Here is an 18,483-nt window from a genome sequence, read left to right as displayed (position 1 = left end):
ACGCTTATTTTTCACAACTTTCAATCAAGTAAACTTTCATAAAAATAAAACGAGCACATTGTCCTCTATAAATAAGAAAAAGAAATAATACTTCTTGTTCTGAAGCGTCTATCATGGAATGATAGGCAGTGGTGTGGGGTGGGGGGATGCAGCTGACTATTCAACTCAATATTATCGACAACTCAAAGAAAGAGAAAAGGAATCTCTTTTGGATAAATTGAATACTTGCCCTGTATACATCTCGAGGCCAAGCCCTAAGAATCTGAAATATAAAGCATATCAAAGAAAAGATTATTTTATCACTTATTTTTGCAAATATTGAGGACTTAGTGTGGCACTTAATCTAGTTCAAGCACATTGCAATTTTCTATTTAGCAAAAGAAGCATACCGCAAATGCAAGTACATAAACAAAATTAAAATCCTTGAGCATTTAGCGAGCCATCTCTTGGGGGTAAAAGTACTAATCCTTGAGCAAAAAATAGAAAATTATTTTTGTACATCCCAGAAATAAATCATAGTATTATTCAATTTAAATAGGTAAAAATTTAATACCAAGACTTGTTTATGATGTTCATAATTCCAAAACTTTGAAAACACAACAAGAATTGAAATTCAACAGGAATATTAAACTTATGTGGACTGAAGAGGCTTTCAAAATTGGAGCTGAAGTTGAGGAAAGTTATGGAATAAGAGGAAGAAGAAAGCAGATGCTGCAACAAGAATGGAGAAAAGAAAGAGATCGTATATTTTAGATTTTTCTACTGAGGGATAATTTCAGGATTAAGAAAAATTATAAGGGATACGAATGTAATATCCTTGGTCAAAGCAATATGGCTTTTAAGCCAATTTCGAAAAAATTAGGTTTACCCAACTTATTTGTTTTGACTTTTTTAAAGCAGACTTTAATTTTTTTAAGCCATTTTTTTAACGCTTTCAAAAGTTAAAAAGTGCTTAAAAAGCTGGTCGAACGAGGCTCAAGGTCTTTTTTTTTTATTAAAATCTTTTGACAAAAGGGATGAAATGAACAATTTTAAAACGGTTTAGGGGGGTATATTTGAACTTTTTTCTCTTTAAACAAACCAAACTAGGAAAAAGCGAAGTTACTAGCAAAATTTTCCCTTCCTTTGTGTGGAGGTTTGTTTGCAGTCGGCTATCCAGTCGAATATGGCGAATCAGCTCTACGGCTATAACCCTAGCAGCAATGCGGGAATAGCAGCAGGGAGCAACCTGTCTAGGTCGACGACGAGATCCATGGGCGACTATCTCTCTACGGATAATAATAAGACATTGCTTGGTTCCTCAAGTTATTTTGGTTCTTCCGGCTATTCCTTCTCTTCACCCACTATGCTATTTAATCAAAGTGATAGTTATAACCCCGCTGCGAGTAAGATTCCAGGTTTGGCGGCTTATCAGTCCTCGTGGACTGCACCTCCTGGAGTCGATGTTGCGCAACCTCCTGCTGCCGACTCTTATTTTTCTAGCTTGAAGCGCTCCTCCTCTGATGGTAATGGACAATTTTCTCTCTCTCCTTCTATTTATCCATTTTGTGCTTAATGAACTATAGCTGCATCTGACTAATATAAACCTTTAATTTTTTCTATTAACTTCTTGAATCGGCTGTTTTTATCTGCTATTATCTTGAGATTTAGAAGAATGGAACACTTACTTTTCATTTTCTGTATTAGTTGAGAATATGTTTTAGACATGTTAGCACTTTTACTAGGAGTGGTTTAACCTTTCAGAGGTTTATACATTATACTTCTAATACTTTCTAGTTGTATTTGCATAATATTGATGTGTTTAAATGAAGTAATTTGGTTCAGTGACATATAGCTGACCCCAACTTGTTTAGGACTGGGGCGTAGTTGTTGCTGCACCTCCTATATTGGCAATTGCAAGGAGGGGGAGGTTGTTTTGAGGTAGGGCTTAGTGCGATAGTATGAAAGTATCGGTGGGCGGTTTACCGTTGTTGTGTGAGACTGTGAGGTTGGGGGTTTCGTTCAGCAATTAACTTAACAATTTACTCCAAACAAATAATGCTGCCTCTAGTACAGTGCATTTGAGTTGCTCTCTTGGTATAGCTTTAAGATATTAAGATATATATTTATATTATTTTAACAATTAACAACAGATAATTTTTGTATAAGTCCAGTAATGTTTTCTGCACTTTATGAGTTAGATATATTCCATGTAATGCGCAAGTTTTGATAAATCTTACTGGTGTTTAAAGCTTTTGCAAACACCACTAGTTTCTACGTCCTTTTTTATATCAAGATATCTCTTTTCCCATGTGTAATTTGTGCATACAAGCATTATTTAAGTTGTATTAGTTATTTGAATTCTTGTTGCACATATTTACTAATACTACCTTATGTAAATATAAAATGGTGTACTTGTATGTATAATAACAGACACATCTGTGTTTTTGTGTTTATGTATATATTACATACCATAGCACTGTATCATCGGACACTTTTGGGTGCACGTAATACAATTGGGCAAGCTGAAGCTTGGTTTTCAGCCAATCCTTTAGCCAAGCGCCCTAGATTCGAGAGTGCAAGCAATTTGTCTATATATCCCCAGAGGCCTGGAGAGAAGGACTGTGCCCATTATATGCAAACAAGAACCTGTAAATTTGGAGATAGCTGCAAGTTTGACCATCCTATTTGGGTTCCGGAGGGTGGAATCCCAGATTGGAAAGAGGTGATCATTTATTGCTATTTATTCTTAATAGAAAAAACACAATAGGTTATCAAATAAGTCATTCTTATTTCACTTAATGTATTATTTTTCTTTCCCGTGTCTATCTATATTAAGTCTTTACTTATGAAAATGTTGGGATAAATTTCCATGTCATTTAAGCAATAGCTTTTATGAATTGTGATGTATTTTTAATCTGGATTTCACTTTATTTTAATATTACACTACAATTATATCTAGTTAGTTCATCTTGCATATATATTTGTTTTACCCCGCATACTATATCTAGAAAATGCAATGTTGATGTATGTGGAACATTGACGTCTTGATAAGGTCTTTAATCTCTATAATGATGACCTACTTCATAAAAAAATCTCTAGACTGATGAGCTTGTATCTTGTACAAGTTTCTTTAGCCCTCCATTAGAAGTTATTAAGAGAAAAAATGTAATCCACTATTCCACTTGTTCTGGGAATTTTTTTGAGTGGTATCTATACCCAGGTTTGGATCCTAGCTGCAATACTTAGTTTGAGCCCATGTGTTTCCAACATGATGGGCAGGATTACCTTTGCAATCTGTGCTTATGAGCCGAACAGGTTGTCCGGTGAATTAGTCTAGTTGTGTGCTAGCGGACTGTTGCCGTCAAATGATCTCATGTGGACAGTACTCTTTATTTTACAACAGCATACTCACAGTTGCTCCTTACTAGTCCGAATAACAGTTAACCTTATCTTTCATTTGCTCGTCACTATGATCAATCCTCTTTTAATACCCATTTTCTTGTTTTCTTGTAAACAAACCCACATATGATTTCTATTTGTGTAATTACTTTTATTATTCGCTTCCCAAGATTGTTCAAATCTCTCACGTTTCAGGCAATATATTCATATGCATAATAGCTGGTTACTATTGCCTACTCTTCCTTTTTCTCAACTGTCCTCTCCCCCCAAATTCATCCTTCTACTTTCATGAAATATATCGCACACTCAACCCTGAACCTTGACTGCCTTTCTTCAAGAATCGCTATTTGTAGTGCATGGTGTACCCTATTCCTTTGTCTTCTTTTGCCTCCATTTTCTCTCAGCTATTGATAGGAGGGACGTATCCCCCCTTTGAGCCACTGGTATAATATTCCCGGTAACTTCCCAAAGGCACAAGGTTTCCCTGTAAACCCATACAGATTAGGCTCTTCCTAGCATTCTGAAGAGTGTGAGGGAGTCACTTTGACAACTTTCAAGGGAAAGCAAGACACCTAAGTCACTTTGACAGCTTCAACTGATGTGTCTTACTTTCCTTTTAGTCTATTTCAAACAATATACCTCCTTTCTATGTTAATTCCAACATTCCTATTTTATCCGTAATGACATTCCATTATAGAAATGACATGACATATTGAAGGCCACAAGATTCAAATTGTATTTTGGGTATGTTAAGTGTGTTTGGTATGAAGGAAAATATTTTTCAATTTTCCCATGTTTGGTTGGCTTAAATGCTTTGGAAAACATTTTTAATTTGAACTCATTTATTTCCCTACCAAGAGGAGGAAAAATATTTTTCAAAACACTCTTTCAACGTTCCTACTCCCACCCCACCCCCTAATCCACATCCTCGCCACCCCGACCCTATATCTCGACCTGCCATCTTGCACCCCGATCTCACCCCGACCCACCCCCACAACGGCACCCTCCGTCCACCCTCCAAACCCGCCCCTGCAAATCTCCCCCCTACCAAACCAACCCCCGCCCTGGCCCACCACCCACTCCTCCCTCGGCCCCTTTCCTCTGGCCCTGTCCTACTCCCTCACCCCATCTCCCAAGTATTTGCCTAGATTATATATTTTTCAAAAAATAATTTCTGTTAAATAACCAAACGCTAGAAAATAAATAAGAAAATCACTTATTTCCAAGAAAATAATTTTTTTTTCGTGGAACATATTTTACTTCGCACCAAACACATCCTTAGTTAAAAATCACATGATTTAAAAGTTTTTTTTTACATTTTTATGCTTCGTACTTGATCAAACTAAGACCCATAAAATGAAACAGAGGGAGTGCTTTATACTTCAGTAAAGTGTTTTCGCTTTGGTAGCACTAATAAATCCTAGACGCTTGACTTATCACAAATAAAAAATAAATAAAAATAAAGCCTAGAGGTTTGTCACAATAATGGTTTTGGCAATACTCCCTTCCAAAAATGCCACGGCATTTGTAAGACCACAAGATTCAAAGGGTATTTTTGGCATGATATGCTCACCTTTAGTTTAGAGTCACAAGATTTAAAAGTTTTCTTCACATTCTTAAACTTCGTGCCAATTCAAATTAAGACACTTAAAATGAGAAGAATTAACCTAAATAGTATTCACCCAATTGCTTAAACTAGAAATAGCCGGCACATCATATGTATAATTCATGTATAGTAGGTGTATAACCATGTATAATCAATGTACAATATACGTATACCGATGATGAAAAGTAAATATTGGATCTTGCCGGCTAGTTGTGTAAAGATCCCTAAAATGAAACTAAGGGAGTGCTTTATTTTTCAGTAAAGTGATTTTCCTTTGCTAGCACTAATAAAGCCTATTTGACTTATCAAAAATTTGAAAATAAAAAGAAAAAAAAACACTAGAGGTTTGTCCCAGTAATGGCCTTGGTTGCAGTAACAAGGGTTAGAGGTATATGAAGGGTGTTCCTTGTTTCATTATGGTGGAAGTTATGCTTTGTTCCACATAATGACTTTAAAAGAACATCAAAGAGATTGAACCACACTCTTTTTTTAAGTTTTGTATTACTCGGGAGAGAGGAAAATCTGGTCCTCCACCATATTAGTTTATCTTTTCATCATTAATTGTTCTCTAAAGAGACTGGGGGCCCTCTTTATTGAAAGTTTTGTATTACTTGCAAGACAGCAATATCTGGTCCTCCACAGTTGTAGTTTATTGTTTTATTGATGAATCGTTTTCTTATTTATAGAACATCAACTTGTTTTTCAGTGGTTTAGTTGGTTGATGAGAGTTTCTGTGGCTCAAGGTATTTGAGTGTCGTTTTTCTGTGCGGGCAGTTTCAACTGACAAAAGCTTTCAGTTACTGTTACTATCTTTGCTTCAGATAGTCTATGGTATTATTTTGCAAGGATAAATGGGTAAGAGATAATTTACAAAGTAGCTACAGCTCAAGAGAGCTCAAATATTCCAAATTCTTCTGTAATATTTATGTTTTCACGCTTAGACGAAAACATAATATTGTGATACACCAATAATCCAAAGTGTGAATTAACTCCTTGTCATTTTTGAAATCTGGCTTTCACATTTAATATCTTCTTTAAAAACTTACGGTTTTTTGCTTTAGCAAGCACTCATAGCTTCGATTTTCTGTATTGTTTTGTCAATTGGTGAAGGACAATTTAAACGTTATGAAAACAGAACTATTGAAATGCTATCCATCTAATTCATGCTTTTTTAGTCATGTATTTAGCAAATCATTTGGTTGTTAGGAGTTGGTATATCTTTCTTTCCTTCCAACTTCGAGGTGGTGTGTTTGGTTGAAAAGGATTTGTAATTAAGTTGACAAAGATTGGTAGCTATTTGTTTTTAGGCCTTTATCTATAATTACATGTTCATGTCCTACTCCCTTTGTCCCATTTTATGTGGCACTCTTTCCTTTTTACTTTGCCCCAAAAGAATGACACCTTTCTATATTTAGAAACAACTCAATTTTAAACTTCTCATTTGATCCTTAGTGAGATCATTTATAGCCACACAAATGTCTGTAGTTTGTAGTTTGTTTTAGATCACAAGCTTCGGAAGTGTTTCTCTCATTCTTTAACTCTGTAACGAGTCAAACACCATTATATAAGATGGGATGTTGGGAGTATTTTTTTTTTTTTTTTGGTGACCTACATGATAATGTCATACATATAATACTAGTCTTTCCATAAAATGTCGTGATTTCGTTTTTTGACATTCTCAAAATACTTTTAATTCTTGAAATGAACTGTTTTTCAACTTCTCTATTTAGTTATTTATATACCTTTATACCTTTTATACTTTCTTACACTTAAAGATGCTAGATGTACAATGTAGCTGAAATTCTCTTTCCCACTAGTTTCAAAATTCGTGCTTGATACTCAGGCTCCTCTTTTACAAATTGAATTATGATAATGTAAAGCATTTTAAGGTTTTCACAGTCCCCAATTAATTCTAAGCTATCACTTATAAAAAAAAAAATCCTATACGAGCACTTCCAGCTTGCTAATTGCTAAAGATTCAGAGGCCAAAATGTCTATTCCTTCTAGCTGGTATATAGTCGAGCTCTTGGCCTTACGCAGGCTGGTTCATGCATTGCACTTTTGACAGTTCTTAACATTAATTACATTATCATGGACTCTCATTCCCTGTGGAAAGTTGGAGGCATCGCCCTTTTTGTCTGGTGGAAGATCCTTTTAAACTGTTTCATATTTGCATCCACTTGTCCGTAAAATCTGTTATCACGTCTTATGTTCCTAGCTGTTTTCTTCCATTTCATCTATGCAGGTTCCAGTTACAACTGAATCTCTTCCTGAAAGGTCTGGAGAGCCTGATTGTCCAGTAAGAAAAACTCTTTGATGTGTTTGCAGCTGTGTGTGCTGTTAATATGCCTAATTGTATGTTGACATGCTTCCAGTATTTTATGAAGACTCAAAAATGCAAGTTCGGTAATAGATGCAAATTCAACCACCCCAAAGATAATACAGCTCATTTGGTAGGTTCAGAGGCTCAACTTTTATATTCTTACTATGAAGATAAAGTTTCATTTATTTCAACTGTTAATTTGGCTTCGGTCTCAGGGTTCTGTACAAAATTCTGATGTTTCTGTCTTGCCTGAGAGACCTTCTGAACCCTCCTGCACGGTATGCAAATATTTTTGCTCATTTTAGCACTACTTGTTACCTAAGATTGTGTGAGTATGCATGTAATGTGTTGCTGTTTCATAGTTACTTAAATCATACTGTGGCAGTTTTACATGAAGACGGGGACATGTAAATTTGGTGCTACCTGCAAATTTCACCATCCAAGAGATATACAATTGCCATCTCCAAAGCAAGAAAGTGGCTCTGCGGAAAACCCTGGATCAGCTAATAATGAGATGACTGAGGATGTGAATCTCATCAAGCCGCTTTCTGTTCCAGCTTTATTGCACAACTCCAAAGGCCTTCCTATTAGACCGGTACTTCATATATTTTATCATTTATCTTCATTGAGTAAGAATGTGTTACATGCTTCTTTCTTGTTTTGTTTGCTTTTTGGTTTGTTTTTTTCTTTTCTCTGTTCCTTTTGTGCTGTCACAAGATAGCTATTAATAGACTGCGTTTTTTGTCTACTTCATTTGACAATTATTATCATGATTTTACTATAGCAAAAGAATTATGTATTGTGATATTTCGATCCTGGCACCGCAATTTGACTTTGAGGATTTATTGTGATGAAGAGCGTGTTGTTCTTAAGACAATCTAACTAACTAATTTTTCACCTACTGCTGACCCAAGGATCTTAAAGCATCTCATGTCTTTTTCATTACCTGTGTAATGGGTGCCACTGCCATCGTAGTGATGCTAGGCTACATTGAAGTTTGATTCTTTTCTTCAGGTATTTGTCTACAGTATGTTTCCATTTTGTAGATCCGGGTACTTCTGGAATGTACTTACTATTTGGAGAAAATTAGCAAATAGAAATTTTTAAGAAGAAAATTAGCAAATAGAGATTTTAACCTCTAGGAAGAGAAAGCAGAAGAGAATATGAGTGTTCATCCATAAGGACCATGGCTTTTCTTTTTGATAAACTAATCATAACTTAGCTACTTGAAGCTGGCTGTTTTTGTTAAGCTTAATTAGATATGCTAAGAGGTGTATTTTCAGAGACCCACAGTAAGCAGTTCATTCTTCTGGTTTTTATCTTTTACAGGGTGAAGTTGATTGTCCTTTCTACCTAAAAACTGGCAGGTTAGTCTGTTTTTGTTGGTAAACATGGGAGTTTTTCTACTTTTTGTTCTTCTGCTAACAGTTTAAATACTCAATAAGTTGGACTACTCATTGGTTTACAACGTGTCTTTCTTTTCTGTTTTTGGGGTAAATATCAAACAGCTGCAAGTATGGAGGCACTTGCCGTTACAACCATCCTGAAAGAAGTAAGGATATTAATAAGTTCTGTTGGAACATTGCTAAAATATTTTTCTCAGTGTTGAGCTTGTTTGCCGTTCCTACTAAAAGCAAAGGTTCTTGTTTGTCTTCTGTTTGTTTTGAATTTTATAGGTTTTGGTCTGATATGTAACTATGTGTGACACATTATCTGTTGAATCTAATCTAGTGTCAGCATACTTCTTTCTCGTGTGAATTTCTAGGATTAGAAAATATGTTATGTTCTCAGAATTTTTTAAATAAATGTCAATGTATCTTGCAAATTATTAAAATAAAGGGATTGCTGGGACAAAAGTTATCAAGTAGCACTTGCGCCCAGTCTTCCGCGGGTGTGTTCTAAAGGTTGATAAAGTTGGAATGAAGACTGTATGAGACTAGGGTTTGAATACCGGTAGAGTCAAAAAGTTAGGTGGTGATTGCTTCTCATCTTTTTGAGTCTTGGTAGGTAGAGCTAACCAGTACTTTTACTATTCGGAGGATGCAGGCATCCGATGGAATAGTCGAGGTGTTTGCAAGCAGGCCATGACACCACCATTATAAAAAAGTGATAAAGTAGTACTCATCAGTGTCATTGAATTTAAAGATGCTCACTAGATTTCAGTTTAATCTAAACAGTTGAGAAAGACCTATAAACGAAATTTCAGCTGGTGGCATTATTCAAATACTTAACATAAAAAATTTAATGCCTGGAGTCAACTACTGATTCTCTTTCACTTGGTACATTTTCATCCTCCAGCAGCTGCTATTGGTCCTGCCCTTGTAGCCTCTCCCGCAACACATTTGAACATTGGAATGGTTAATCCAGCTGCCTCTCTCTTGCAAAATTTAGATCCAAGACTGACTCAGACAATGGTATAAGCAGTGTTCAGTTTGTATTTCCTATAAAAAGCTTTGGAACATGTTACTGAGTGTATTGTTTATTTCAATGCTGCAGCTTGGGTTGCTTTCACCTGTCTATCCACAACGACCTGGACAAATTGAATGCGATGTGCGTACCTACTTTGTCCTAAGACATACTTGAAAGAGATGTGAATTACTACTCTCAAGCTGGATGCATGTGACATTCTTTTGGGTCCTGGACTATGAGCCATATTTTGTTACTTATCAGTTAGAAGGCATTTTTATGCTGTCCCCCAATCAAAAGGTGCCGCTTAATTGGCATTAGATCTGTATATCTTAGGGCCGGAGGAGCATCTTTTGCAGCCTTTTTGTCTGGTGCTTGCACTTCTGTGGAAATGATTGCTCTTTTTCCTTGAACCTCTCACTTGTCTTGACTGTTGAATTCACCTACCTTTGCCAAAAGAACGGAAGTACATTGTATCAATCCTAAAAAGGACATGGTAAACCTTTCAAAACATGAACATAGTTTGCAGTACCATCTATATCAGATACTATCTGGAGTCTAGTAAATGTAGCATTGTTCTTACCTCTTGTTGACTTTTAAATTTATTACTTCAAAGGACAAGTGCATGTTATTAGGCCCTCATCTATGCCTTTTTAAGAGTTGACTTACAGTATGCATACATATACACATAACGTATACACAGTAGATACTATAGGGAGCTACCTGTAGTGTTGAATGAGTTCTCATTCTTGTTGCTATACTATTATCTAAATCAGCCATGAATTTCTCTTCTGATATTTTCAGTATAATTGGATCTAGTCATTCACTATCTTTCTTTTGCACATCTTGCTTGGTCTGTCATGTTGTCCTTTAGTTCTATATGAAAACTGGGGAATGCAAGTTTGGTGAAAGATGCAAGTTTCATCACCCTCTTGATCGTTCAGCACCATTAGTGTCAGCGAAGGATGTGCAGCAGCCAAATGTTAAGCTTACTCTTGCTGGTCTACCAAGGAGGGAGGTACCTTGTTAACCTTTTACTTTCTAAACCCTAAATATGACATGTTCATTTTCTAGTGGGCGAAGTATTTCAAAGCATTATATAAATTTTCTGATAACCTGATTCTTCTTAGTGGGGTTCAACAACCTCAAAAAAATGTGTTGGTTAGATCTTCATAAGCATTGGCAAATAACACGATAACACCGTACATTGGATAACTGTTTATAATAAACTATAACAGATGTATGACTACCGCTAAAAACAAATACAGACTTCCGCATAATTCCTACTAGTGCATCTTGTTACAGGTATTAGATTGCACCCAATGGTTGTGTTTGAATATCTTCTGATCAGTGAAAACCCCTCACAGAATACTAAATTTCTCTACAGATATGTACATTTGCAATTTATTTCCATCCCCCGTCCATTCTTAACAGGGCATATAAACTTAACTCCTCAACTTTAGTTGATGGCTGTTATTCTTTGAATTGTATCTAAACCTTTTCTCATTTACTTGGTCTGTTGGAAATGCAAGTGTATGATTTTTTTTACCTTTAATTTTTTGTGATGATACAAGCAGGGTGCTGTACACTGTCCATACTATATGAAGACTGGAATGTGCAAGTATGGGGCTACATGCAAGTTTGACCATCCACCACCTGGAGAGGTCTTGGGTATGGCAACATCGCAAGGGGCATCCTTATCTGTTGAGGGAGAAGATACGGTTGATGTGAAAGAGCAGCAGCAGTAATGTTATGGCTTAAAGGCCTTTCTTGTAGTCACCATCTTTTTCAATTACTACTTCTCTTACCATTTTATAGCAAACTTATGATTTGTGAGGCATAATTTTTCTTGATGAGTTCCTGACATTTTTAGAGTTCGAACAGTTTCCCGTCCACACCAGATGATGAAAGTTTTTATAGCTATAGTATAATATGCTTTTTAATTTTGCACAAAACCTATCTCCAAAACCCGAAAAAGTAAATAAAACCCATTGTGAAATAGCATGTCATGCTCTTTGCATGTGTGCATTTTTAGATTTATTACTTTAGCCCTCTTGGAAAGATAGAAAAGCACCTAAAGACTACAATCGGTATGAGTTGAGTCAGGACGAAGAAGGATAAGAAGCTACCAATCACAATTTAGAGGGTGTTTGGATTGGCTTTTAAAAGGTAGCTTCTAAGCTAGAAGTCATAAGTTGGTAATACCCAGCTTTTCGCTTATTTTTATACTTTTCATGCCTAAAAGTAAGTGCTTTTAAGTACTTTTTATAATTGTCAAATACCATAAAAATTAGAAAAGTGATTAAAAGTCAATAAACACCTAAAATAAGCCAATCCAAACATCCTCTTAATACAACACTGGTCGCAAAGTCTTCGAAAGATAGGGAACTGAAGAATGAAAAAGAACTCAAGAACAAGAAGGTAAAGAGAAAAATCAAAGATGGAACGCAGTAGTGGCAAAAATTACCAATCACATTTGGCTTCAGGTGACAAAGATTAACGAAAAGATACCAGCATGAAATAATGTATGATGAACATCAGATTCAATTACACCTATATTCATGAGAATGAGATTTAATTATAGTTACCTTCTTGCCTATTACCATATAACGTTTACCAGAACATGTGAGTAAAAATAACGATAAATTCTTTTGCTCTTATATGCCTCATCGGAACAAGAGATGTGTATCTTACCATTATGAACGATTACGAAACTATAGCCAAATCCCAACAGATCGACAGAACAATCTGACTTATGCATCACAATAGGTCTGCTAATTATAAATAACCAATTGAATTTAAGCAAGTGTTGTTTTAATATATTTTGCAGTATTTTAAAAGGCGTGGGCATAAGACGAATCGTTTTACATATGCCTCAGTGAGGCATAAGTCCCGAGGCACGGGGCGTAAGCCCCATGAGTATTTAATTTTTAATATTTCATAAAATAATATAATTATAGTAAATATTTTAAAATATGTAAAATTGCATAAAACTTGAAGAAAATTATAAATAAGTGAAAATATATATAGATGTGCTCCATCCCCACAAAAAACTAGTCAAAATAATCTATTATATGCTCCTTACAAGCACAAGTAACTTGAATTGAAAAGAATAAAGTTGTCTAAGTGGAGGACCAAAAAGGATGACTAACCTGCAATTTGAACTTTGAACTTGCTGCTATGGAGGAGATTGAGTTTTCTTTGTATTTGAAAAAAAAAAAATTGATTGTTCGTTACTTTTGGGAGATAGTGACAGACTAGTGGACAAGATAAATAATTGGGAAAGACCATAAATTAGAGCTTCTAGCAATAAAAAAAAGGGATATTATCACTTTTAGCCCGCGCAAAAAACTATTTACATCTGGTAGCCGAAAAAGTGTATAAAATTTGTATAATTTTTGTATAACATACAGAATGTATATATATACAAAAAATATATAAATTTTATACACTTTTCGACTATTATTTTTACAGCGGCTATACAATATTATTTTTTCCATAAAAAAAGGTCTTGACTTTTAAATTTAATGTTGCAGTTCCTTTTTAAAAATTTTGAGTACTTACAAGCCGACTTTTGAGAATTTGGGTATTATATTAAGGACTTTTTCAGCAAATTTTATTTTAATTTGAAAAAGTCTCTTGGGCTTACGCATCACTATAAAAACTCGCCTCAATGCCCGGGCGTACACTTCAAATTGCTGGGCGTACACTTCTTGAGACTTTCGCCCCCACCATCGTCTCAGGGTATTTTTGGTAAGCCTCGCCCCGAGGCTCGCTCCGAAAACGCCTTTTAAAACACTGATATTTTATTTTGCAGCATTTTAGGCCAAAGATCCAACTTATGATCTCTCATCTCTCGTTGGAAGTCAAAAAGTGACACTTAGTAGACAAACGAAAGCTATAAGGGTATAAGAAACTGGCTAAAAATCTTTACACGCGAGTCAGTTCTTCAAAGCTTCACTTATGATTCGGCTTAATTAAAAGAATAAATTTGTCAGATGAAGTAGCGAAGACATGGAAAAAGAAAGACAACGACAAAGGGGAGATGAACTACGGAAAATGGATTAGCTAGGTATGAGAAAAAACATAACCTCATATAAAGTTGTTTAAGCAAAAGAAAAAAGCAGTAGCTGTATAATTATAGCTTTCAAGACAGTCCCAAGACTCCAGACCTTGTACACAGATGGCCCCTCAGGCACCAAAGTGTCCGAGTTTGGCATCTTAGTTATCACTTCCACTGAAGAAATGATACGTCAAGCTATTAAATGATATTTTATAACTAATAATATAGTAGAATATGAGGCTATGATCATAGGTCTTGAATTAGCCAAGGAGCTAGGAGCAGAACATATTGGATTGAAAAGCGACTTGGAGCTGGTGGTTAATCAAGTTCGGGGACCTACGAGGCACGAGACTCCTGGATGATGCAGTGCCGGAACAAAGTTACTTCACTTTTTGGTCAATTGAGAATAAAAAGTCATTCAAATACCCCGAGAGGAAAATGTCAAAGCTGATGCCTTGTCCACCCTTGCGGCAGTTTCAAATATCACTAAATTCGTGTTGGTAGTTCATCTATTTTACTCCACCATCGGCTAACATTGGAACGAGGTAAACACGACTCATTAATTCGTGATTGGCGCAATGAAATCATCAGCTACCTACCAAATAGGACACTACCGGAAGATAAGCAAAAATCTCGGAAGCTTAGAAACAAAGCCTCCAGATATGCCTCGTGTCAAATGTACCATAGAACATACAGTGGTTTATTAGCCAAATGTTTGGGCCCCGGGGACACTGATTATGTGATGTGGAAAGTTCACAAGGGCCATTGTGAAAATCATTCTGGGAATAGATCATTGGTCCAAAAATTATTGAGAGTTGGAAACTTCTGGCCTCCGATGAAATATGACGTAGTAGATTTTATCAACAACAAAAAAAAAAGCAATGCCAATGGTTCGGCCGACAGTTTCATCAACCGGCTAAACCCTTATAATCAGTACTTTCTAGGTGGCTCTTCATAAAATGAGGAATGGACATTGTTGGGCCATTACCATAGGCTCCCGGAAAAGTAAAATTCCTTCTGATTATAACCGATTACTTCTCCAAAAGGGTAGACGCAGGCACATTTGCTCAAGTTCGAGGGAAGTAAGTTATAAATTTCATATGAAAAAATATCATTTGTAGATTCGGGATACCAAAAGAGATAACATGGGAAAACGGGACACAGTTCGTCGGAAACAAGATAGACTTTGAAGAATGGAAAATCAAGAGGATTAGCTCCACATCTTACCACCCGAGAGAAAATGGACAAGCAGAGTCATCCAACAAGGTTTGCTGAATTCATTAAAGAAGAGGTTGTAAGCGACTAAGGGAAACTGGCTGAATGAACTACACTGAGTACTTTGAGCTTATACAACGACAATGAAATCTAGCACCGGGGAAACCCTTTTTTCCCTATTATATGGGTCTTAAGCACTTATTGTGATTAAAGTAGGGGAACCCAGCCTAAGGTTCATCCATGCTAATTTGCGACAAAATTGGATTTGCTCGAAGGACGATGAGAGTTGGCCCTAGTCTTAATGGACGCTCAGAAGCAGAAGATCGAGAAATATTACAATAAAAGAGCCAACCTGCCACACTTTAAGATTAGGGACTACGTTCCCTAGAGTGTGTTCTCAGCAACACAAGAATCAAATGTAGCTCATCTAAATATAACATCCTTCGTCCCTTTTGCTTCCTTTTATAGGAACATGACCGTCAGTGGGTGAGATCACAAAAGGCCTAACGCCCCATTATGAAACATTAGTTCATTGATCTAGTGCCAGCATCACTGACCCACACATTAGGAGACTATGTCATGCGGGGGTAAAAATGATAAGTACAAGCTCAAGACCTAGAACAATCATCACCAAAGGTCACTCTGGAGTAGAATTATAACAGGAATCAGGCTCAAGAACAGGAGGTTAGGAATAAATCTGCAATGCATAGAAGGATGCGATGACTATATCTCCTGGCATTTGGTTTAAATAAATTATTTCTAAAGAGTTGTATACGGGCAACATCGCCCTGTAAACTAGGTCTTTGTATTTGGGTCATGCCACCCCATCATCCAGTCTATGTACTTAGGCTCCAAGGCCCCTACAAATTAATTATAATGACATTATATTCCTTTGAGAATTATACTCACTTTACGTTGCACCTAAAGCAAGGATTCTACATCACCCTCCTATATGATACTTTTCAATTACTAGTTAGATATGATGAAGTTCACTCACATTTTCAAGAGACTAAAATACTTCCACGGATTGGATAAGAGAAAAGTAGAACACTACTTATACATTGTTCCAAGCACGAAGGCTTATAGAAGTCGGTATCCTAGAACACACACGTGATTCCAAAAAATAAACAAGTATCCCGGAACGCTTACGGGATTTAAAAGAAAAAGAGAAAACTTCTAAAAATATCCAAAAACAAAAGAAGTACTCAACCAAAATTTTTACTACAAGGTTCGTCAAAAGCCACTAGAAGAAGAAGGGTCGGACATGGTAGCCCGAGCATCCGGTGAAAGAGAGACAACTGAAGGGTTTAAAGGAGAAACATGAGAATCTAGGGGAGTGCCCGAGTCCCCATCTGATTCAACCCTAGAGGAGTAATTATCAATATAATCCTAATCCAGTTCCAGCAGGGCAGCCTTCTAGGCTCGTTTGGCATTATTTATCTCTTCATTCAACTCCAAATCATCATCTAGCAACCTTCAACATCTTGAATCAGGATTCCAGAAATGCGACATGTTGAGCAAGCTCGGAATGAATCTCCGGGGGCGGCCCAACCCTAAAGCAAATGAAACACTTGCTTTAGGCCTCAAAAATTTAAGGGCCCCAAATTACTAGTATTCTCTATATATAATAGTATATTATTTATATAATTATCTTTTATTATTGATAAATTTATTTCTTTATTGTCATATTAATTTTTAATAACTCGATTTCTTCCTCTAATTAATATAACTAAAATAGTTTTCTGTCAATCTTATTTTACTTTTTTACTTAATTATATTTCTCTATTCATTAATTGGTCACGTAACTATATCTAATAATCTTACTTATTATTTATTTTCCTTACATAAATTATACTCTCTCCGTCCCAATTTATATGAAAGTGTTTGACTGGACATGAATTTTATGAAATAAAGGAAGACTTTTAAAACTTGTAATCTTAAATAAATCATAGAAGTTTTTGGGCTAGAAATCATCTCATTAATGGTAAAAAGAAAAATCTAAAGCTGAATTGTTACCAAATATAGAAAGGGACTTACTAAAAAAAAGGAGTCACTTATATTTTATGGGTTCTCCCATTTCAGTTGTGATGCAATCAACGTTAAATTCATTTAATTTTCTGTATTTTATAAAACTAAGTTCTCATTTTTTTAATTCTACATCCTCACATGTCTAATTTTATTAAAAACGATGTTCATTAAATAATATATATATATATATATATATATATATATTAAGGCCTCTTATTAAAATTTTGCTTTAGGCCTCCGATGAGGTTGGGCCGCCCCTGTGAATCTCTCAGTCACTCAAATTGGAGGCTATGTTATTTTTTTCATGCCTGAGCTTCTCCTCCTAAACCTTCAAAACTCCAAGCTATGCCTCGAGGGCCCTTCCTATTTCCTCCACAGTGTGAAGGTTAGACGCTAGAATGTGATGCTCCCCGGTAACCCGACCTAAGAGGATCACCTTCTCGCCGAGCATGGCTTCGATTTAGAAAACCCTCTCAGTAGACTGTGCTAGATAAAACTTTATCCACTCCAACTCCTCCATCACCATCTTGGAAGGAGATTCCTGATCCGCCTTCTCGGAAATCTCTTTCACAACCTCGATTCGTTCAGCCTCGAGGAGGTCCTTTAGCTCCATAATTTCCCCCTCAGAGTGATGGATCCTCTCTGTAAGCTGGGAAGACATCAAATTGGAATGCGAAGACAGAAGGAAGACCATTTAGACATCACATCAAAGATAAACATAACGTATGCCACAATATAAAAATTTACCCGGAGAGTGCAATTCAATACGTCATTCACAAGATACGATGTGGGATTCTCCTACAACTTCTATAAGTCAACCCCCTCGGGAACCTCCACCATAATATAGTGCATATCCGTGATTATGGAGGAACCAACTCGGGAGGAAATTGGGATTGCCGGGGTTGTGATCGGAGTAGGACCAAATGGAGGAATCTCTGAAATGACCTCCGCTTCCGCTGCAAGGGGACCACCATCCACCAATTCCGTGGAATATCCTACTGGGGACTCCATCTCCTCAACTCATATCCACTACACATGATACTTATTCCACAATCGACGAGTATCTCGGCCACTAACAACCACCTAGAACAACATGTGGTAGTGGAACTAAGGATGTGAACATTAGACTTACGCTATAAATACACTTGGTTCCCTCATTTGTATATTCAATCTGATTCCACTCTACTTGTTATTATAAATTACTGCATTTTGATCTTGTCAAGTTGTGCAGTTGATCCTTACTTTGCAACATTTCAATAAGATTATTCTTTCCTTTACTTGCTTACTTTAATCGCATTATTATCATCATTTATTGCTTATTTAGTCTAACCACGTGATTCATTCAATCAAGCTATGATTTGAAACAATATTTTAAAAGGCGTGGGCGAGAGGCGATGCATTTTATCTAACATGGGGCGAGGCAAAAGCCCTGAAGCGCGGGGCATAAGCCTTGTGGGTATT

General features: G+C 36.2%; 1 protein-coding gene across 2 annotated transcripts; it reads left to right on the top strand.

Annotated features, from left to right (window-relative positions):
* The first annotated feature begins 1,087 nt into the window (after nucleotides 1-1,087).
* Nucleotides 1,088-11,671, top strand: LOC104096454 (zinc finger CCCH domain-containing protein 37). Of its 2 annotated transcripts, none has more exons than XM_009602822.4 (12): nucleotides 1,088-1,505; nucleotides 2,457-2,704; nucleotides 7,233-7,286; nucleotides 7,363-7,440; nucleotides 7,526-7,588; nucleotides 7,696-7,905; nucleotides 8,640-8,677; nucleotides 8,819-8,862; nucleotides 9,609-9,724; nucleotides 9,807-9,860; nucleotides 10,591-10,734; nucleotides 11,294-11,671. In XM_009602822.4, exons 1-12 carry the CDS (start codon nucleotides 1,166-1,168, stop codon nucleotides 11,462-11,464), a joined length of 1,560 nt encoding a protein of 519 aa, XP_009601117.1. In that variant the 5' UTR covers nucleotides 1,088-1,165; the 3' UTR covers nucleotides 11,465-11,671. The 2 variants fall into 2 exon arrangements, with proteins under 2 accessions (XP_009601117.1, XP_009601118.1); XM_009602823.4 differs by having other exon boundaries at nucleotides 1,090-1,505; nucleotides 9,612-9,724.
* The last annotated feature ends 6,812 nt before the right edge of the window (nucleotides 11,672-18,483 follow it).

This window comes from Nicotiana tomentosiformis, chromosome 6, assembly GCF_000390325.3.
Source record: "Nicotiana tomentosiformis chromosome 6, ASM39032v3, whole genome shotgun sequence".
In the NCBI taxonomy this organism is placed as follows: Eukaryota; Viridiplantae; Streptophyta; class Magnoliopsida; order Solanales; family Solanaceae; genus Nicotiana; species Nicotiana tomentosiformis.
The sequence above is the reverse complement of the archived record's forward strand: the minus strand, read 5'-3'. Positions and strand labels throughout refer to the sequence as shown.